At 40.0% G+C, this 23,159-nt stretch overlaps 1 protein-coding gene and 1 long non-coding RNA gene across 7 annotated transcripts; one reads left to right on the top strand and one right to left on the bottom strand.

Annotated features, from left to right (window-relative positions):
* Positions 1-1,422: 1,422 nt before the first annotated feature.
* On the bottom strand, positions 1,423-3,459 carry LOC145657952 (uncharacterized). Of its 2 annotated transcripts, XR_014123899.1 has the most exons (4): positions 3,271-3,459; positions 2,755-2,869; positions 2,288-2,373; positions 1,423-2,099 (listed from the first exon to the last, which is right to left on the bottom strand). It is a non-coding gene; the product is annotated as an uncharacterized LOC145657952 (long non-coding RNA). The 2 variants fall into 2 exon arrangements; XR_014123898.1 differs by lacking the exon at positions 2,288-2,373.
* A 706-nt stretch (positions 3,460-4,165) lies between these two features.
* On the top strand, positions 4,166-23,137 carry marchf1 (membrane-associated ring finger (C3HC4) 1). 5 transcript variants are annotated; one of them, XM_081714386.1, is made up of 9 exons: positions 4,166-4,214; positions 4,397-4,924; positions 5,679-5,851; positions 10,602-10,912; positions 16,745-16,795; positions 17,502-17,581; positions 19,021-19,201; positions 21,359-21,506; positions 22,087-23,137. In XM_081714386.1, exons 4-9 carry the CDS (start codon positions 10,814-10,816, stop codon positions 22,386-22,388), a joined length of 861 nt encoding a protein of 286 aa, XP_081570512.1. In that variant the 5' UTR covers positions 4,166-4,214; positions 4,397-4,924; positions 5,679-5,851; positions 10,602-10,813; the 3' UTR covers positions 22,389-23,137. The 5 variants fall into 5 exon arrangements, with proteins under 5 accessions (XP_081570512.1, XP_081570510.1, XP_081570513.1 ...); XM_081714384.1 differs by lacking the exon at positions 4,166-4,214 and having other exon boundaries at positions 4,227-4,924; XM_081714387.1 differs by lacking the exons at positions 4,166-4,214; positions 5,679-5,851 and having other exon boundaries at positions 4,227-4,924; positions 10,602-10,673.
* Positions 23,138-23,159: the final 22 nt, after the last annotated feature.

Below are 23,159 nucleotides of genomic sequence, written 5' to 3'. Positions count from 1 at the left end.
GCTGTGCGTGTCAGCTCTTTGTGGTCACAACTGATGTTTCTTGGCTATCTGCTCGGTCATGTGCATAAATGGCAGTGACGCTGAACACACAGACCACAGTGAAGGCTAGAAAAAGATGAAGACCAACTCGAAGTCTGAGAATATGATCTCCATAACACTACCCAAACACTGGAAGCTGTCTAACAGAAACTGCATGGCAACACATTGCCTGTGCTTTATAAACTGTGCTTCTGCAAGGTGTTTATACTAAATAAAGTGTTCATCATGAAGTGGTGTAAGTGTATTTCTCAAAATAATCAGAAATTAAAATATTCTCAATCTATAATAATTTCTTTGCCTTACAACCCTATTAGAGAGCTCATCCAAGCTCTGGAAAAAGCAAGATATGAAACCACTATACCAGGGATTAACAAAAATACAAATTACCTGAATATCTTAAGGCATAAATAAGTCTCTAACATGCTAGAAGAACACAACTGCAGTAAAAAACCTAGATTAATAGGAAGTTGGCGACTATAGTGCCCAGACTTACAGCAGAACATGGTAAGACAGCATCTGCGCTGCTCACAGCCAGAATCAGCTCCCAGAAGATCCCAGAGGTGGCCATACTTTGACCATATTTGTGTTCCCTTATGCCTTATTAAATTATGACTAAATTCACAGACTGTTGTACACATTTCTGTTTTTCCTTTGACTCCGATTTATTTTTAATTACTATGATAGTATATTTTTAGATATTGTTATTTAATACATTTATTTTGTCCTTTGATTGTTAAGCACTTTAAGTTGTACCTATGCATATGAAACATGCTATACAGCTGTACCCGGTTTTCCTTGCCTAATAATATAATTTTATAAACACTGTTTAACAATTATGTTACCTATCTAGACAAAAGAAGAACATGTTAATCATATAGTTAAGAATTGACAACATCAGATTAAGGTGTAATGACTCTATAACTCTATTGCATAATATTGTTCTTTAAACAAGCTAATCACATTTAGAATAATTCCATCATTAGTAGTTATAGAGAACCTTTCATTACAGACAGACACAATCACTCACACAAACCAATTTACACACAGCATACTCTCCATCAGAAACCACAGCCCCCTGTGGACATACATACAGACATCCACCTATATATACATACACACACACCAGTTACATTTATACAGGACAATTTATAGTATCTAATCAAACCAACCTCCATGTTTTTGGGACTGCAGGAAGAAACCCAGGCAGACACTGGGAGAACATGGAAACTCTACCCAGATAGGGACTCAAACACAAGAGCCTAGCACTGAGAGGCCACTGTGCTAATCACCAAGCCACAATTCTGTGTGACTTAGCAAGGCGTGTCACACAATGTAACTGCTGGAGCAAAAAGTATGAGAAAACATGAAAGCATGAGACTGGTGTAACGGAAGTGTGTCGGACACACATATTTAAATTTAATCGGTGAAACTGTGCAGTCATCTGCAGACTGTACTTTTTAACAAGTACTTTGACTTTGTACAAATGACTTCTGCCCATACATAAGTAAATGCTGACATAGCTGCAAATGTAAAATACGAGTTTTTGAGCTTTAAGTCCATTGGATATATAGAAATAGAGAGAGAGGTTATTTTTTGTTTTACCTTCAGATTTTAAAATGTTCAGACATCTTTGAGTATAATACGTATCTCTTAAGACTAAACAGTGTTCATCTTCTAAAAGCAGTCTATAAACCACATCAGCACAATACACTTAATGCTGCTCACAGTAAACCTCACACACCTTACAGACTGGCCCTTTATGCAAACACACATGCACACTTTATCAGTCCCTGCTGCATATTTGAGTGTGTAAAGTGCCATAAAGAGTGGATTCAGTCCCTGTCATACAGAAGCCTAAGCCTCTTTGATCCAGGTGAGCAATACTGATCCAAGACCAGGCTTAATCTGCAAAGTCCTGCCGTTCCACATTTCATCACATTGATGCCAGTGGAGCCTTTAGAAGTGGATTAGTCCATAAAGTGTGCTGAAGTGCCTCTCACCCCAAATCCCTGAATCTTACACTCACACTATAAGTGGCTCTTGACGATCTTCTCCTTCTTCTGGGAGAGAGTCGGCAAGAAAAATAGAGGGAGTGAGTAAGAGGGAGTAAGAGACAGAGGGCGAGAGAGAAAGAGAAAGAATGAGAAAGAGAGAGAGCATTATGCCACATTGCTGTATAACTAGCTGGATTTGTTTACATAGGTCCCAGGTGGGTCTAGTTTACAATACAAAGCCACTGGCAGTTTACCTTTATCTTATGCTACTTTTCCTCTTAGTATACTAAATTATGGTGTTTGTAGTATGTAGAAATTCCTGCCATTCCTCTTTCCACATCTAAATTTAATGAGGGATAAGTTATGGATTAGTTAAACGGGAAAAAGACTGACAACACTAATTCTTTTGAAATGTTAACATTAGCTCAAAATCTTATACAGCGATAGCACAGGAAATCCATTAGGGAGACTGTTGACACAACATGGTTTATAGAGACTAAATGTAGCTCTCAACTAACTGGTCACAAAGTCCATTAAAGCTTATAAGAAAGCTGTTCTCAGTTTAAATTGTCCCTGATTGAAAAAAAAGAAAAGAAAAAGGTTTATATTAGCTCCCTGTGCTAGCGCACCCACTGGGGATGGCTAATGGCCACCATATGAGATAAAATCTGATTGCACAATCAAGGTAAAGGGGAGAGGGGTGATATGAACGTGTTATTACCTGTGGTACGTATGCACCTCTCATGCATCATACCATGCAGGGTGAACAGGCTGAAGACTAGCAGAGAAAAAAGAATGATGTAGTACTCCAACTCAGTGAAGGGAGAGGCCATCTGCTGTGGTAAACCCGTAAACATGCATACACACACAGACACTGTTATTATTTATACCCTTATATATATATATATATATACACACACACACAATAGTATTTCTTCTTATATAACCATACTGTTATCAGACAAAGAACATGTATATCAGAGATTATAATGCAATATATGCAGTACTTGAAATCACTATAAAACTAATCCAAGTCTTATATTTGATGACTTATAGTCTTTTTTCTTACCATTTATTCTGCAAATAATAGTGCCATGTTACACTATGAAACAACAATGAAACAGCCACCAACTCCAGTCCTACCTGAAGCCCTCAGAGTGTGTCCTAGTTCCAAATCATCAGTACTAAAAACAACATTCACCACATCCGCACCATGAACAGGATGCACCATACTTACAAGTGGGGCCTGAGCAAATTCAGCAGGAGGTCGCGACACTTTTGGGTGTCTCTCATCCACAGAGTGCAGTGGTTGTGTGTGTGCTTGTTGGTGTCTGCATGCTGTAATGTAATATGATGAGGAGCTGCACAGTGTGGCTGGGTCATATTGCCACTGGTTGAGTTAGGCTAATGAACGCTATAGCTTAGATACCTGCACACGCATACATACATACATACACACACACACACACACACACACACACACACACACACACACACACACACACACACACACACACACACACACACGACACACCGGTTTAACCGGACTGAATAATTATACAAACCCCAGGTTGACTGTGAGTGTGTGTTATTATCACAGTGTGGGTCCATATTCTGTGCTTGTGAGTATCCACAACAGTGTGTGTGTGTGTACCTGTATGTACGTCCTCTATCTCAGTTTGACATCTGTTGGCCTTGGTATCCCTCCTGTGCTCCTACAATGATTGACTGGATTAGGATAACATGCAATTCTGTGTCATTGTACGTCATAAATTTCAGCCCGTCCTTTAGTCAGTCAGTCATATATGTGACTCATTATTGACAATGTCAGCCAAACATACATTTTATTGACAATAAAGTTACTGTAAGGAGTCATCAGCAGGGAGGCATAGATGGAAATACTGACTGCATGTCATAAGTAAGGATTATTATAGGTGCACCTATATTACTCAGTAACCCAACAACTGGAAAATAGAACTAGAAGTAGAAACCAGATCACAGGAAAACAAACAAACAGGCAAGTCGACACATAGAAGACACATGGAAGACCACAGGGGACTCTGTGATTTCTTAGACATGCAGTGACGTAACAAACCAGACAGGTGTTGTTGGTCAGTAAGGGGGCGGGGCCAGGGCAGGATACTAGAACACGGGGAAGGAGCAGACGAACTGTAAAACGAAGTAAATCAGAAAACACTTGTTATAGCCGTATAGAAGCACGGGCGTGGCTTATGCTATGACATTTTGTCTGTATAGCATGAAAAAGACATGACGTTGGATTATAAAATAGGCCAGTACTTTTACCACTTGTTGTAAGTAGGTTAACCTGATCCTATTGTTGCTTTATTATGTCCTTCTTCAAGGTCTGAAAGCTAAAACTGGCTGTTCACGAATGGCTACTTGAAGGAATGACGGAGACCTTGCAGAATTTGCCAGCATGAAATGACAAATCCTAGAAGACTTTACTCAGCTGTGGGAAATAACGGTTTGCACGTTGACTGCGGCACTCATCACGTCCACAGACTGCATGCCTCGAAGATTGTTGCAGTTCCGAAAGGCACGGTTTTTGCCGCATGACATCACTGACTGAGCAGGGAGTTTGCGTTGCTGGAGGAGAAAAGACGAAAGCAGCAGCAGACAGCAAGGCGTGTTGTGCTCTTTGTAAGCTGATAGAGCCATCAGCGACGCGCGCTCGTGGTACATTTAAAAGTCCTCTTTGCAAGCTGGATTTTGAGGAAGAGTATAGCAGCCTATAAGTTATTAGATTTGCCCTCGCGTTTTCACATAGGAGTCTGAAACTGCCTTGTTGCTATGCAACATAACTGGAACTGTGCAAAACTCAGAAGACACGAACAAATGAATCAATGACAATATTAAGATCCTGTTGTCAGGTCAGTTCTGAAATCGCTATGTAGTTGATGCATTTGTGTTTGTACCCATCACTGTGACTGAGCCTTATTTGCTTTTGTTACACGTTTCATCACACATGCGCTAATTGGCAACCGCTGTTTATGCCTAGTTATCTAACCTACTCTAATGTAGCATGCATGTAACGCCAGTGACCGGTGAGGAGGCCGTAGGTGATTTGTGTAACTAGCAAAGTTTTACGTCAACTATCCCAGTATGGTTTGACAGTAGAATTGGGATACTTGGTGAATTGACTTTGCTTAGGGATAGGCATGACGTTAGCTAGCACATGCATACAGGCACAGATAGGAGTTGAATAGAGAGTTCATGGTCTGTTAGGTCGAGGCACAATCATTTAGCGAGTGTCGGTTCGCAGATTTGCAGACCACGTTGCAAATCTTTGCTAATAGTTGTTTTAAAATCATTACTAAATTCTTGTTTCTTTCTTTCCTTGCTCCTGTATAAACTAAGCTTGATGTTGATTTACAAAGTGGTTGTCTTGTACCTGAAGGCCTTCTTAAGTCAGGGAATGGTCAAGAACATTAGCTAAAGGAAGTTTACTGGGGCTTTCCCTTTAAGTCTTCGCATGCATAGTTCCATAAACCATACGCTAATCTCTGTTATTTGCCTCCTTCATGTAACTGTATTATAGCGCTCGCTCTCTCTCTCTCTCGCTCTCTCTCTCTCTCTCTCTCTCTCTCTCTCTCTCTCTCTCTCTCTCTCTCTCTCTCTCTCTAGGCAAGAAGTAAATTCTCCTCAAGGTGGCGATACTGGGGGGGGGGGGGGATCAACTGGGATCCTACGGCACACTGGTATTTTGTATCAGTGGCAGTGTTTCCTTGTTTATTTTGTTTTTGAATAGCAGTTTTGATTTAGAAAGGGGTATCACAGATCTTGGCAGAATGTGCAAGGTGAGATAAATCAATCTAACCTACTTTATGCTGATTTTTGATTATGTAAATAGACATTGCTTTGCAAATTCCTAATTGTAACTAAAGCAGTTTGAGGTCATTTTAAGACATCTTTTGGCAAATTGGCATCTTCACAGATGGTTCTCATCTCTAACAACCCCTGCATTCACCACAGCAATAAGATAAGTACCCAGCACTCTAAGTAAAAGAGACCAAGTGGAATGTACATTTCGGAAGAGCAACAATTGTCTTTTTATTTATACAGAGGAACTCAGCCCAGTTTTAGTGGTCAGATTAATTCTGTTATTTACAAAGGAACCATGCTCTTTATAAGAAGCTGAACAAAAGTAGGCCTCTCTTCATTTCAAAGACATTCAATGTTATTTTTTAAACAGTTTGGATATAAAAAAACTTAACTTTTCCAGTGGCAAAAATCACTTTGCCATTTGGCTCATATGAATTAGTCAACATTAGACAACACCCTTACTGTGTAATCACTTCTTGTAAATTCTCGGTAAATACCACGCAACAGTGAAAAGGTCCACCATGAAACTTTTACCTAAAACAGGGAGTGCTCCCAGATCTATGAGGTTAATACTTTTAATACTACTATTTGGAATTTTGACTTTGTATTATTATTGTTATTAGTATACAGTAGTTAACATTAACAAACCGTGAATGTCTGCATGAATAAACTATAAGTAATGACAATAAGGTAATTGAAATAATTTAAAAAACCAATGAAACCACACGACTTTGCTTCTTATCACTAGATAACATTTTACAATTTAGTAACACTATATATATTTTTTTACTTCTTCTGTCACAGAACGCTCCCTTTCCACCGGTCATGTAGTATGGCCTGCCGCGTACAGTGGGAGTTCTGCCTTAACTGTGTATTTGTAAACATGCCTACGTTAAGCACACACCTGAATTGGTTTACTCTTGTCAGTGTGTGTGTTATTGTCAGTCATTGTTCACGTCCACCGTCTGAATGTCTGAGCTTGTGATCACCGCTTGTGTTAGATGTGAGTGCCAACGTCTTCAATGTTCGTCAATAAATGTCTGTTTCTGTCAAGCGATTCTGTATGTCCTGCTCCTTACACTGTGGCACTCAGGCCGTTACATCTTCACTATTTAGTGTTCACTTTAGCCAATTTGCTTTATGGTACATATGGTTGACTAATACTGAAGTTTATGTAATGTTAACTAATTCTGTTAGTTAACATGAGGTGTTGTCACTGCATCTTTAGCAATAAACAGAAACAGTACCCCAAAAGGATATGGGTATATTAAACTTTGAAACTGCTGGACTCAAATGTCACCTGAGTTTAACAAATCTAGATATAAAATATTATAAAGGTTATAAAATCTAGAAAGAGAGTTCTGACATACCTTACATCTTAGAAAAACTTTATTAGTAACCTTCATTAGAAACATCTTATAGGTGTGTGGATAGAGCCTTTGATCTTGTGCTGTGCACTTTGTGCTAGTGATCCTACAGTTTCTCACGTAAAGACAGCTGCTAGCTGAATATTTCTGACAAGATAGCAGACCACTCTCATCCCAGCCTTGCCAAAGCTGCATGTAAAACTGCTGTGCCCAATGAACACAGCATCCAAAACATCTGTCCTGCCACTACCATGCCAGTGTCGCAGCCATGTTGATAATAACTCCACCACCAAAATGACATCCTGCTAGCAGTGGGCCTTAAGAGAGAGTACTGACTAATAGTACATGACAAGAGATGGACTGCAACCTGTAAAAATAACCAAAACAATGCTCCTAACTTCAGGTGAACAATAGCTTGCTCAGCTACAAACATACCTCACAATGGTAAGCATGTTTCACCTGCCTTGCTGATTAACATGCCCTGTACATCACACCACACAGTGAAGTGATGAGTCACCATATTTGAAAAGGCCTGAAGAAATGCATATATCCTCACTCTCAATGACATTTTGACAAGATTGAAATGTGACCTCCTGAGAATTATTACATTGAAGCCCAAGGGACCAAAATCATATGTTCAATAACACTTCCAATCTAACAACTGGACAACCAGAAATCTGTTGAACCATCCTATTGTCACAAGAATCAGTATTAACAGTGTTAACTGTTTGGCAATGTGTCAAATCTAATCTGCCTTAATGATACTGAACTGAGATTCTGAGCCAAGTCATGTGATCATCCGATGAGAGCTGTGTGTTTACCTGTCAGGATGGCGGCTGTGCAGCGAGACTGATGCCTGGCACATGGAGCGGGTTCAGTCATGACTGGCCAGGGCAGGAAATGGGCTTGTTGGTTTTAATGTCTCTGCGCACAGCCTGAACAGCAGTGACAGCACCTATGTCAACACATAAAAGCTCACCCCCCCCCCCCCAAACATTTGTGCTGTTGTGACCCTGTTCCTCTTCCTCTTCCTCAGTTAATTTCTGGAAAAAGCTGGTAGACAAAGAAAACAGAGAGAAGCTGAACACTGCAACACTGATATTGTAATATCATCATCATTATTGACAAGGAAGCTCTGTTTATTCCACAGGAATATAATAATTCACAGCTTGTCTGGAGACAAGGCACACAGCTGAAGTCATGAATTAAGCTCTAAACAAAATAAAAACTAAACAGAACATGATTTCCTTTTAGTAAGAAAGTGGTCAAGATTTGTATGGCAGATATAGCATCTGAGATTAATGTACAGCTGGACTGTGCACCCGTTGTTCTCTATGGGTGCCTTGCAGTGAAAAAGTCTCTCATGGCTCTATATAAGAAACATAGCAGGAAAGAACCTTGATTTCCAGGCCACAGCATGGATGAATAGCACTGTGGCTGAAAAGAAATGCAGCTCTTCCACTTTAGCAAAGGGGAGTGGGTTTCAGACATAAACAGGTTATTGTCTTCAGGTAAATCTGATAACCACAGACCCCTGACATGGTGCCTGCAAGAGGGCCTGCATTCTTACTTTATGTCTGGTTCTTCCTTTGTGCCCCCAATAACTGCCTTTCTTCAGTTCCACAGAGGAGTTTGTATGGAATCACAGACACTATTGTTAGGCTTGGTATAAGTTAAGAGATCACCGCTAATTTTTTTGGAAAGTGACTACAAACCGGGCCATCACAGTGATGGGTGCTATGTCTTGGTCTGATGCAGCGGAGTGGACACTGGTGCAGGTCACCCCATAATGGAAATGTTTTGCTTTCCTCATGAAAGTGAAAGGGTGCATACTGTAAGGGTGTGGTGTCAAGAAGCTCTAACAAATATTTGTAAAAGATTTAATTGCAAGAATGACTTTCAGACTGAGTGGGTAAGACACACTTTTTAAGTAAGTGTCGTTGTTCTCCAGAGCAGCAGGCTCTGATCAGGACCTGTGTGTAGCAGGTGTCCCTATACTCTGTGCGTACTATCTTAATGAATAGTTTTGCAAACTATTTCTATCTGTATCTTTGAATAAGTGTGTCTGATAGTAGAATAAATGGCAATGTGCTTGATCAGGTAACCTGAGTAAAGAATAATGTGTAGGCACCAAATTGCATCATTGTCCTAATGTCTGGATTAAATTAATTAAATTAAAGGAGCAATAAGTCATTTTTCCAATGATTCTTCTTCATATTATGAAATAGCTTCTATACTGACACCTAGTGGCCTTTAGATTTTAGAGCTTTTTTACTAAATTTATTTTAAGCATGGCTGCCTCCATTCGGGGTAGCTGCTCAATGGAACATAAACTCATTCATATGTGAACAGCAAAGCAATTTGATTCTTGATCTTTGAACTTGACCTTTATTTTTCATCTTCATTCTTTGATTATTCATTCTTCATGTCAGCTGTGGTTTATAGAAAAAAAAAGTAAAAATAATAATCACTCACAATATTGTTTGCACTTTGTGGTGGTAAAATTACTTATTGCTCATTTAACATTTAATTATTCCTTGTAAAATTAGGTTTCATGTTACTTGTTGACAGTTTTACTTTGCTTAAGTGCATATGAAGTTGTAAAAAGATTCATGTTTACAATAATTTCCTTTATAAAGAATGCCAGCTGTTAAAAAGGCCTTGAAAAAAGGAATGCCTACAAATAGGAAGTTGACTTCAGGCAGTTCCTTTGCCTTGTAAACCTATAAACCATATAAACTTGAAAGGGTTCATTTTATCACTCAACCTACTTTTACAAACCTGGCTGCAGCTGAAGGGTAAGTGGGCCTGCGACATCTGTCTGTATCCCAGAAGTATTATTACTACAGCCGCCCTTCAGGAAACTGCTAATTATCACATTTCCTGAGAAAGCTGAGTGTGATGAAGCCACACATACCAAAGCTGAGTGTGACAGAGCACAGTGAAACACTTTCTCAGCACACTGTTCAGCGCACTATCAGTATCAGTTTCTTGATGTCAAAACAAAAATGGCGAATTAACTTGCTTTCATGTATTAGTGCTAGTTCAGAAGTGCAAAGTCATATATTTTGAAGCATCATATATTTTAGAAGTATCCGGCTCTGTGAGTGCATGGCCAGGTGTGGCCAGGTGTCCTTGAAACTGGCAGTAGGTGGAGCGTGGATCTCCTGCGGCTGCTAAGCTGATCACTAGCTTGCAGGATCCTATGGCGTCCCTGTAGAGGGAGGAGGAGATTTTGGGCTAAAATAACCCCTAAGTCATCCTCCAAGACATGTGTTCAGTGACTGGGCTGACAGTGGCTCAGGCTGCAATGATTATACTATTTCTCTTTCTCTCTCTCTCTCTCTCTCTCTCTCAGAGTTCCCAGGTGGAATGAGGGCAGCTGGCTTTCTCGTACTGGCCAACTTTCCAGATGTTTCCAAACTTTGAGGTTTGTGGCTGAAACCTCGACCAGACACCGTGTGGCGGAATAGATCCATGCATGTCCACTGAAGTGGCTTCCCCATACTGTTTTGGCAAGGACCATGGTGATGGTGTAAACTTCATGGTGTAAATCCGAGCAGTCTTAATATGCCCATGCAGCAGATTTCTGTGGTACCTGCCATGAAGGAGAACACAAGCAATGGCTGGGGTTCTAGCAGAACTAGAGATAAAAGTAAAGAGAATGAGGTGAGCACATATGCACATGCACGACCCAGTTCATCAGTGGTCTGACATACACATATAACATACCCCAAAGGGCTAATCGTCTAGAAATTGAAACTTGAGTGCCAAAAGGAATGCAAGGAACACATGCTACAGTCCACCTGGATATGTAAGCCTAGATCCACACGTTGAAATAAATGTGACTATATATGTCTTTCATCTTTCATCAGCCATGCCAGCAGAGTTCTTCTGAAGCTCTAGACAGGAGGCAAGGAAAAAGAAATTGCTTCTGAAAGTGTCCTAAAAATCATAATTTGAGAGTTTGTGAATATCTAGACTGACTAAGCGCTTACTAAACAGGAAATATCTTAAAACAGATTTTGAATATAAACTGCTTTACCTTCTTGAGCTTCAGAAGCTCCTTTCTCACACAGCAGTTGAAGGACCTTTGTCCAAAACACATGTATGTGTGTTTATACAAATGAGAACAAGCGTCAAGAGATTTGAGTCGAGGTAGACGCACAGTACTTCAGTATTATTCCTCCTACAAAGATCCAACAAAAGAGAGTAATTTGTGTGGGTGTGTGTTTTTGTTGGTGGGTGAATAATGCTGGTGGTAATAGAGTGTAATTTAAGAGTTGGTGTTGTGCAGTTAGTGTAAACATAGCATAATGAGCATTCATATGATACACAGCCACTGGTTTGTTAGCTTGTATCTTGTATTTTGCTTTAGTGTTTTCCCTTGATTGTAATTGCATAATACAGATAATACAAGATAAATACAAGGCAGGCATTGAGGATGAATCTTACTGGAATTATATGTCATGGCCTTATAATTACATATAATATTACCAGAAGTATATCATTGTTTATCTTACTGTAGATCTTACTGTTGATGAAAAGGAAGGTGTAAACAAAGCACTTAGAGCTTCAAAACATGCCTCAACAAGTATTTGAAGAAATTACATCTAAAAATGACATCTAATGACAATCTAGAATGTAAAAATCTAGAATGTAAGGAGTAGTGTGTAAGGATCTAGACTGAGATTGCTTACTTACTGACTAAGCGCTGGAAGTGATTCTTTTTTTTTTTAAACAAAAAAAGTCCCTACCCTAAGTGTTACAAGGGGACAGCTGTTACACTCATGGAAAGCAGGAGTTTAATAGTGTCCTGTGTATACATGTATGAAGGTTCTACCTTTAGGCTTGTAGTGGCAATATTTTGTTGGTTATTCTGCCAGTTCAAGTTTGTGCCATTCATATGTTGTGTGTCATTCAGTGCAACATTTTGTTTCTTTGTTTCACTTCTTATCACAATAAACGTAGCAGTCTCGTGTACTTGTGTTTTACCTACATTTGCGAGTCCTTTGTAGGATGATAGTATCTCAGAGGCAAACCAGAACTGTTCTGGATTACAAAGACATTATCTGAAAGAATTAAATATTTCATTTTAAAAGTTCTTTACTTTAGTCATTTCAGGATTTGATGTTTTGGGGAGCCAAGCCTAGCCAAACTTCCTGTTATCAAATGGACTCTTTTGCGGCCACACATGTTCACATCTTAGCTGTGGACGTTGTCACTAGCACGGTCACCTCTGTCTCCAGGTAGTTCCTCCATATTGATAAATAGAACAGAACCCTTATTCAGCTTAACCTGCCAAGGTCAAAATCTTATTAGTGTTCTGGAAAAACAAATAAGAGCAGATCATGTTTTTTTGTCTTACAGTCGTATCATTAAGGTCTGGATACTCAATCTGCAGGCAATGTGGAAATTTGGAGTGAATGCGCCTGTTTGGCTTCTCGAAATCTTCCTTTTTCATGGTCTCCATCTCTTTAATTATCCCTATGGCCACTTTCTTGGCTTAATGAAATCCATTTCCTTCTTCTTAGATTCAGTACTTGATTCATATCTAGTTTTCTCACAAGGCAGTTCAGTGTTGGGCAAATCACCTCTAAAGGAATCCTGGTTTTGGACTGGCCCATTTCATACCTCAAATCTAACTAGCAACATGAGAAATTGTTCACACAGATAAGTGAATCAGATGAAGCTTTAAACAGATACTGAAGACTTTATCTCTGTTGGGTCATAGAAGCTTAAAATTTGTTTTAAAAATTTGTTTTAAAAGTAAACATATGTCTTATAAGTGTGCACTAATGTTATATTGAAGCAAATGTTTTAGAAGAGATATTATTCAGAGCTCAGGGAAATCACCACAAACTCATTTATCTGGCTATATCCAGTGCTGTTTTTCTTCCATATTTCAGCCTTGTAAAATGTCCTTTCACAAGACTTTACTTATTTCAGTACTTGAAAGAACATGACATACTCAAACAGTTATTTCTGATGGGTAAAACAAGGTCTGCAAGGACATTTTACTTCTTATTTGTCTAGGCATTAAAGCCTTCAAACTTGATATAGAATTTCAGCTTTGAATTCATATGAATTGTGGCTTGTTTGGTCGATGTGCTAGTTAGTTTTGATGCATGAAATTTGTGTATATTGCAAAAATACAACCAGAGAGTGAAATAGTAAGCTATACATTTTAATTATTTTAAACAGATATACATATATATACATCATACAGATATACATCAGGTTATTTCCTGAAGAACTCTGATGGTATTGTCATGCATGTTAATGGTTCTTTGATTTATTTAATTTATTATACAATGTTAAGAGAATTTATTACTCACAAATCTTAATTTTTCGGGCATTTACACACATGTCCTAGCTATCAGGGATTAACACCAGATCATTTATGCTTAGCGATAACTGGTTCTGGGTTAAAGAACAAAAACCTCCATTAGGAACTGATTGAAAAATAATTACTGCATCACTGCTCAGTGGTGTTAAGATATCTATATGAGTTTCTATGAAAGCCTTTATATGAAAGTCTTAATATAAAGCTTTCATTCAATTTTCTATTGAGAGTGAAAGATAAATTGATTCAATGGTGTGAACAAAACCAATGATCTACTCAACCTCTGAGCTTAATCATTATTGAGCAAGAACTAAGCAAAGAAGCAGCTTCAGACTCTCACAGCTGCTCATTTTGGCACGTACACCATTGTGATCAGCTCTTCCATATCACAGCTCTCAAATCACATGCTGTTTACTTATAGCAAAACTGTGCTCCTGATATTAACTAATAGTCTCATTTGCATAGTCCCATAAATAAGCAAAAGCAATCAACACTCAGAAACCCACAACTCTGCTGGATTAAGAATAAGAGTGCACACAGTTTTTTAGGGGCAACAAAATGCATTTCTGGATCTCCATGTTGCTGTCTCTTATTACTTTTGCCTTTGATCCAGAGAGAGAGACTTACAGATATGTTGGGGATTCATAATTCACAGGAATATGTTGCAGGTGATTGTGGTTAACTTGTTGTAGGTGATTATGTTGTAGATGATTGTGGTTAATGATTTAGGTGTTTGAAACATCCATCAAAGATTTGCATTACTTGACATTTTTAGTTGACTGTGATCTGACAGTTCGGTTTTCATAGGCTTAGCGCAACACGAGGCATAATGCTAAACCATGGAGTAGGGGGTATCTGTGTTGATTTAATTTTGGGCGTCAAGTACACCTAAGGTCATTTTGGTGATGTACCATTCACCATTCATATTCACATTAAATGATGATTGCAGTCATAGTCAAACATCAACCTTTGCACTGATTTGATACCCACTCATGGATAACAAAATATTAAAAAATCTCCAAACCCAGTGAAGGCCTTCACAGTATAAAGGTGGGATACTCAATTTTGTTATGTTTTGTTCCATTCATGACCACATGAATGGAACAAAACATGGGGTGGTTTTGTTGTGGGTGGTCTTTAATGGAATGAGCTGAAGATTAAGAAAGCCTCCAGTTAAGAAAGCCTCATCTCTGCAGCAGACTGCAAGAAGTCAGGCCATGAAAAACCCAAGGACCCAAGGAACTTGTTGCACAGGTGGCATCCTATCACAATACCACGCTGGAATTCGCTGAGCTCCTGAGAGCGACACATTCTTTCAAAAGAATTCTTTCACAAATGTTTGTAGAAGCAGTCTGCATGCTTAAGTGCTTTATATATAACCTTGCACCTAAGCATGCAGACTGCTTCTACAGAGGTCACCAACTTTCTGCAGAGAAAATTGATACAGACCTCCAAACTTCATGTGGCTGTCAGATTACCTCAAGAACAGTTCGTAGCGAGCTTCATGGAATGGGTTTCCATGGCTGAGCAGCTGCATCCAAGCCTTACATCACCAAGCGCAATGCAACTAAGGGCTCGACCCCTTAGTTCCAGTGAAAGGAACCGCAAATGCTTCAGGATGCCAAGAGATTTTGGACAATTTCATGCTCCCAACTTTGTGGGAACAGTTTGGGGATGGCCCCTTCCTGTTCCAACATGAGTGCGCACCAGTGCACAAAGCAAATGTGGAAGAACTTGACTGGCCTGCACAGAGTCCTGACCTCAACCCGATATTGGAGTGGAGACTACGAGCCAGACCTTCTCATCCACCATCAGTGTCTGACCTCACAAATGCATTCCCATAAACAATACTCCTAAACCTTGTGGAAAGCCTTCCCAGAAGAGTTGAAACTGTTATAGGCTGAGCCAACATCGTATTAAACTCTTTGGATTAAGATTTGGATGTCACTCAAGTTCATATGCATGTGAAGGCAGACGAGTAAACATTTTTGGCAAAATAGTGTATATGTAATTCTTTTTTGCATTTTTGTACTGTGTATTTTATGTGATTGAGTTCCACACTCTGATTTCCAATGTGCATATTTCTATTACTTCAAATGGCAACAAATGAAAACTAAAGTATGCCATGAGGTCCGTGTGGACTTTGAGTCAAAACAGCTTCGTCCCAGGCGATCGCCAATGAAGGCACAATCTCGTGTTTCACATTCAAGTGAGGCATGAGTTAGGCTTTGTTTGTTATTTGGGCTGACCAAATAATTCACTTGAATACAAGAATGAATGTGAGCACTGTTTCTCTCTTTATATATAAAAGGAAGTGTTTCATGGGGATGCCTAAGGACTTGTTACAGCTGTATTCAATGTGCTGTATCTGTGTCACTCAGATGGAAACTGCTTAATAAAAATAAATGAAATGCAAGCTCTCTGCTAGCTTCTGTCTCTAGACATGTGCAAAGGCTGAAATACACACACACACACACACACACACACACACACACACACACACACACACACACACACACACACACACACACACACACACACACACAAAAAAAAATGCACATATACAAAACACACAGAGGTGCCTTGTTGCATTGCTAACTTCAGTATTGCGATTGGTTGGTCTTAGAGATTCATGCACATTAAATGACAATTCATACATGTCTACTTAACCCACTAAAAAACAAACATACAGACCAATGGATCTTTATATTTGCAATTACTTTTAATCTAATGCTTTTAGCTTACCCTGATTAGAAGGTCTCATCTGTGAGGGATATCCACTCTGTGATTTCAGCCTTTAAAGCAATAACCGGATGCTGAATTACTCTGCCTGCATGTGTTTGTGTGTGTGTGTGTATGTGTGTGTGTATGGATCTGATTTGTCCAAATGGATCATATGTGTGTCTACTTCATAAGTAAAATGTGAGAAATTATATTACATGGGGACCTTTTTAAAAATAAAACAATAGGAAGGTTGGTAGGGTCTGAATGTTTAAATGTCATAAAACAAATATGTTGTGTGTGGGTGGCATGGGGGGCTATGTAAGATTGTTTCAGTAGTATACCAAGGTTTTTTTGTGTAACTGTTTATAGTGGGGGGGGGGGGGGGGGTTATGATGTTCAGGTGAAACATAATTAATCCCTTTATCTCTCAGATTGAGAAAGCACCTGGTCGATCAGGGAGTCGCTCAAGCAACATTTCAAAGGTAACACATACATACACATAGACAGGTGTGCACAAACACAGTGGTAGCTCATTTGTTAAGGTACATGACTAGTAGTCAGAAGGTTGCCAGTTCAAGCCCCACCACTGCCAAGTTGCCACTGTTGGGTGCCTGAGCAAGGCTCTTAACTCTCAGTTGTTCAAGTTGTGTTCAGTCAGAATTGTAAGGTGCTTTGGATAAAAGTGTCAGCTAAATGTCATAAAATTGTAAGATGAAGGTTAATTCAGTTTGATGAACTTAATTTTAGGTTGTTTCACCATTATTCGTGTTCTAGTTGGCTACTCCCCCACTATTGTTTTTTCAAATCAAACCAAAGTTTAACTGTGTAATGTCTAAGAAATCTATTGGCATTTTTAGTTCTGCAAAGGCAGACATACATGCAGAAACTGCCCTTGGGTGGATGGTTGATTTTAATTCCAACAATTTAGTCTCGCTGGTTTGTAATTGAAATTTGAATAAGCTTTGGCTAAGTTACCCAATGCATTAGCTGGTATTAGAGCATGTCATGTCATGTCCTTTAAGAGCATTCAGGAGTATAACCCCGTAATTCATAGTGGTGTTCTTAAACACCACTTAATAGTAAATACCAAGCTAATAGTAAATAGTATCTAAAGTATTCTAGTATATAAGGATTTAATCCATGTCTGTTAAGTTGCTAAATAACCTGGAAAATCTGTATTGTTTTCAGGCGAGTAGCTCCACCCAAGGGCTCACACTAAATGATGCCTGTCGAACATCGGTCACTCTCTCTAATCAGGACATCTGCAGGTGGGTAGGGCTACAGCTGTTGCTCATGGTCATGAGAGGCAGCTCTCATATCAGTGTTTTCCTCATCTACACGAATCTGTGGAGTGAGCGTGAGAGAAATGTAGACGTCATATGCTCTTTGAAACTGGATTTCTGTACGTTGGAGAAAAACTGCTTCAGCAGCTAAGTCTTGGAGCAAAAACTATTTCTTTTCAAGTCAAAGATTTTACTCATTAGTTGTCTATGGACAACTTTTGTCTAATTTACCAGGTTTTCTGTGTGAATTTTTATTCAATGCAAAGGGTTTCTTAACAGTATGCCACATATTCACATTTCGCTGACACTCCATTTTTCTGTATCAGATGTCAGCGAATCCAATTTGTTGACAGTACAAAGTTATAGTAACAAACTACAGTGAAAAAATGTTCTACATCCTGCCTTCAGAACCACCTGCCTACTGATTATCTGAGCACACACTCATAGACTAAAACACTTCACTCAGAAACAATACAAATATAACAATCCAATAAAAAATACAAAGCAATTATCAGGCCATTTTCATTGCAGACCCCACACTTTTTATCACCCACTTCAACTTTTTATGTACTTGTTACATGCCATGATTTTCTGCCTTGCACATTCTCTTCACTGTCATTTCATGCTGTATTCTGTCTTCTTCATTGCCGATGTTGTGTATGTCTGTGCGTTTCCGTGTCCAGTCCTAGTGCTCTGGTAAAGTGTGGGAAGGATGGCTAAGATCAGACCACGCCCACCATGCCTGTATGAAATACCTCCAACCCTGCCCCGACAGTAAGAGACAGGTAAACGGCTTCATCGCCAGCCGCAAGACAATGGTGGGAGAGGTGGGGTAATTAGGTGCATCGCCAAGTGCACAGAGCAGTCAAATAGTCCATGCCCCCACACTCCTGTGCCCGCTGACTCATCATCCGAAGACGAGCAGAGGTGGCGGCAGATGTGCTCCTGGAGTCGCAAGAAAGCCCACCAGAGACACATGCATGTGCAGGGCGGAGCCGAGGTCCTGCCCATCAACTTGGACAGGGGCCAGAAAGAAAAACAGCTCCTGCAGGGTACAGGGGTCACCTTCAGGAGCCACGAGGTCTACCATAAAGAGGGAGGAGCAACACGACCAGTCACAGAAGAGGGAGTGGGTGTGGCAACAGGAGGAGCAGTGAGAAGGAGCAACTAATTACAAGGTCACATGAGGAGCAAGGGTTGGGAGACCAAGATATGACTATCCTGACAGCTCAAAAGTACACAAGTATATACATTCAAAATGGCAGCATTCAGCAAGCATGCAGTGATGATGATCAGGAGGTGTGCAGGTGAGAGAGAGAACGCAAATGTTGGATGGCTGGATAGAGAGGCTGAAAAATAGGTAGGTAAGACCTTCGGATTGATGGTCTTTAAAAGAGTATATCCTGTTGTGTATGTTTGTGTAGGATCTGCCACAGCGAGGGCGATGAGGAGTGTGCTCTCATCACTCCGTGCAAGTGTACAGGGAGCCTGCGCTTCGTGCACCAGAGCTGCTTGAACCAGTGGATCAAGAGCTCAGACACACACTGCTGTGAGCTCTGCAAATATGAGTTCCTCATGGAGGCACACCTTAAACCCCTGCGCAGGGTATACACACACACACACACACACACACACATATACACACACACACACACACACGTGCATGCTCACGTACACACCCAGACATGCAAGTTCATCATGAAGACATACTGTATATGGCAAAACATATGTGGATACCTGTCCTAGTTATTGAGTTCAGGTGTTTCAGCCACACCCATAACTAACAGGTGTATAAAATCAAACAAACAGCTACCTAATCTCCATAGACAAATACTGTGAATAGAATGGGTCATACTTTAATAACTTTAGATGTGGCACTGTCATAGTAAAAGTTTGCCAGTGTGTCAAAAGTCAGTTGGTAAAACTTATACCCTGTTACATCTGCCCTGGCTGTTATTGTAAAACGAAGTCATGTAGGAGCCATAACAGTTTAGCAATGAAGCAGTAGATCACATACCAGCAGAGCAGGTGTGTATAAATTGCCTATTCTCAGCAACATCATTCAGTACTGCCTCTGGAAGCTTGATGAAAATGGGTTTCCATGGCTGAGCAGCTGCACACAAACCTAAGATCACTCTGTGCAATACCTATTGTCAGATGGAATAGCATAAATTATACTACCACTGGACTGTAGAGCAGTGGAAATGTGTTCTCTGGAAAAACGAATCATGCTTCACTAGCTGCAAGTCCGATGGACAAATCTGGGTTAGGCACATGCCAGGAAAAGGTGCCAACAGCAAAGTTTGGTGGTCTTGTGCTGTTTTTAAACATTAGATTTAGGGGTAGATATTTTAGCGAATTATTTGGGGAGGACCCTCTCCTGTTCCAGTATGTGTCCCTATGCAGAAAGTGAGGTCCATAAAGATATGGTGGGCTGAGTTTGGTGTAGAGGAACCCCAGTGACCTGCACAGAGTGCTGACCTCAACCCCACTGAACACCTTTAACATGAACAGAAAAGCTTATTATGAGCCAGACCTTCTCATCCAACATCAGTGCCTGATCTCACAGATGCTCTTTTGACTGAATGGGCACATATTCCCCTAGACACATCTTGGGGAAAACCACAGAATATACCCATGAACAGTACCCCTGAATTCTTTCTCTCTCTCTGATAAGGGTGACATCTGTAACACACACACACACACAAATCTACCATATTAATATATTATGACATCACATGCTAAATCAGTGTGCAACATTATACACAAATGTAAATTTCAAATTTCAGTTTCACTATTGAAACACCCCAGTCTGTTGGGTAAGCACATGATTTATAATGCAGACATTGTGATGTACATTACATTTAAGATCACAGATACACATGCACACAAAAAGGTATACAATTTTTTACTCACTTCAGTTGATTGCTGCGCTTTACTGCTTTTTACTGTGCAGTTTCCATGGTAACCCTCATTTTATTGTATATTTGTAATAAAAAGTTTGCGATCAATTTGAAATGAATTGGACATCTGCCTAAAGGGTTCCCAAAATGAGATGTCTTTATCTAAGTCTTACAAACGTGCATATATAATTTTATACTACTATCAGGTGGCAATGCCGTTTTTGGTGGTAAGCTCAACCAAGTGCTTTATGAAGAACATATAGGAGGTCAGGAGCAGTCTAGCTCCCCACACCAATTACACCATGCTTATAGTTCACGTTTGCTTTTGGTCTAGTTTGAATGACCTGCTTTGGATCATATCCCCAGATTTCAATGGGATTGAGGTAAAGATTTATAATCTGCCCTTCATATGTATGGCATTTCTCCTTTTTGAGATGCTCAGTTGGTGAAGTAGTCTTGCCTTTCTGATCAGTCATGTTTCATTACCCAGTCACTGAAGTTTAGATAATACATCTGACAGCATATATTCATATGCATATCAGCGTACATGGCAGAGAAGTATCCTCACACATCTCAACAAAACATGAAAACCTAAACATTTTTCAGATACATAAATACACCTTTTTACTGTTTTGAAATAATTTTCCATAACATGAAAACAGAAAGGAATACAGAGGGCTGATGTTGCCACCTTGTGGATATCAAGTGATATTATGAGGAGAAAACATTTTCAAATTGAGTTGGTTCATGACAGATTCGCTAGTTCGTTCATTTTGCTTTGACCATTTAACTATACTGAAGTCTACTGCTGCCTTTCCATCTCTCTCTAACCCTTTCCTCTGGATTCTCTGTCTTTCAGTGGGAGAAACTGCAGATGTCTTCTAGTGAGCGGAGAAAGATCTTCTGCTCAGTGACCTTTCACTTGGTGCCTGTGGCATGTGTCATTTGGTCCCTCTACATCCTCATTAACCGCACTGCAGAGGAGATTCGGCAAGGAAAGAACAATGGTAAATACATACACACACACACACATACCAACACCACACTATAGCCATGCTTTAACATGTACAAAATGTACTTTTGTATATATTTACATGCCCAGAAGATTGCGATGTCTTTTACAATTATATAATGCAGTAGTTTAACAATAGCTAGACACACTGATACAGTGCCACTCTATAATGCAACTGTTCATATGTAAATTCCACATTAGAACCATCCGTGAAGCTCTACTTATAACACATTATCCATTGTTATCTTCATATTTAAATATTAAATAAACTTCAGCTATGTAAAATGTTGAGTTCTAATGCTATAATGGAAAATGGAATTATGATGCTACCACCCCATGGCAGAGGCATGCTGTCATAGCTGTATACAATGTCATGCTACAATGCTTGGCAACAGGCACACTGCTAATGTGAAGTGTCATGTTATATTGACACTTCACATGGTGTGAAATGTCATACTGTAACATTGACAGCAATCAGTCTGTGTGGAATGTCATGCTGTAACACTATAAAATGCCCCTATTGCTCACCCATCCTTGCTATATGACATGCCCTTACTCGACTCTCCATGCTGTAGGGATTCTGGAGTGGCCATTCTGGACCAAGCTAACCGTGGTAGTCCTCAGCTTCGCCGGAGGCCTCATCTTCATGTACATCCAATGCAAAGTCTATCTGCAGCTGTGGAGGCGGCTCAAGGCATTCAACCGTGTTATCTTTGTGCAGAACTGCCCCGACAACGTCTGCCATGTGGGAGACACGGTCCTGCCAGCTCCAGGCGCATATGGCATACCAGAGCAGTCAGTCTTCCCTGCTCCCCAGACCCAAACAGGTGCTTCCTGCCCTGCCCCTCCAGGATGTGCGGAGATAGCACCTGTTTAACGGAGAACTGTGTGGAAACGATGGTGGGCTATTTTTGACACTCAGAACTGACGGGACTAAAATAAAGGCAGCTGCATCCCAGTTGTGGTTGTTCACTACTTAGTGTGCACTTTTTTTGTTAGGTGTACTGCCGCAGTGGTAGAACGGTAGTGTTTAACCTGGGGCAGAGTGCAAAAAAGGCACAGGGAATATGGAAAGCACTTATAAATTCCCCTATGCCTGTCATGAGAAGAGTTTGTAGGGGTGCAGTCCCCTGGTAGAACACTGCTGCTGCATAAAGGCATTCCAATGGCAATTCGGAATCAGAAAAGAAAGTATTTTTTAGCTCGGCCAACTTTCACACTTGTCCTGTGACAGCTCATAAAATAATAGGCACAATTGAAGACACGGCTCATGTCCCTTTACTAGCAGACTGTTAAATTCAAGTCTTAAAATGAGATAAAAATCTGCAAACAAATCTGCAAAAACCTTTAAAATATGTCTGCTTCAAAGAGTCTCCTGGTGAACTGGTTGTCTTAAGATGTCTAAAATCTTTGCTGTTTTTTTAATTGTTTTTACATGTTTCCAAAATTCTAGAAGTACTGAAAGACCATTAGTTTTATTCATGGCCTCTTACTCCAATTTCCATTTCAATTCCCAACCATGACCTCAATCTCCTTTATACACTATGACAGGATTTAGCAAAACGGACTCAACTATCATATATCCCTTTGGCTAGTGGCTGGGACAGTAGTTGTACCCCAGGAACATGTAGTAAGTACAAGCTTAACC

Source organism: Electrophorus electricus, chromosome 5 (genome assembly GCF_041902795.1).
Source record: "Electrophorus electricus isolate QZ-2024a chromosome 5, ASM4190279v1, whole genome shotgun sequence".
NCBI lineage: Eukaryota > Metazoa > Chordata > Actinopteri > Gymnotiformes > Gymnotidae > Electrophorus > Electrophorus electricus.
This window is presented reverse-complemented; position numbering and strand designations above follow the sequence as displayed.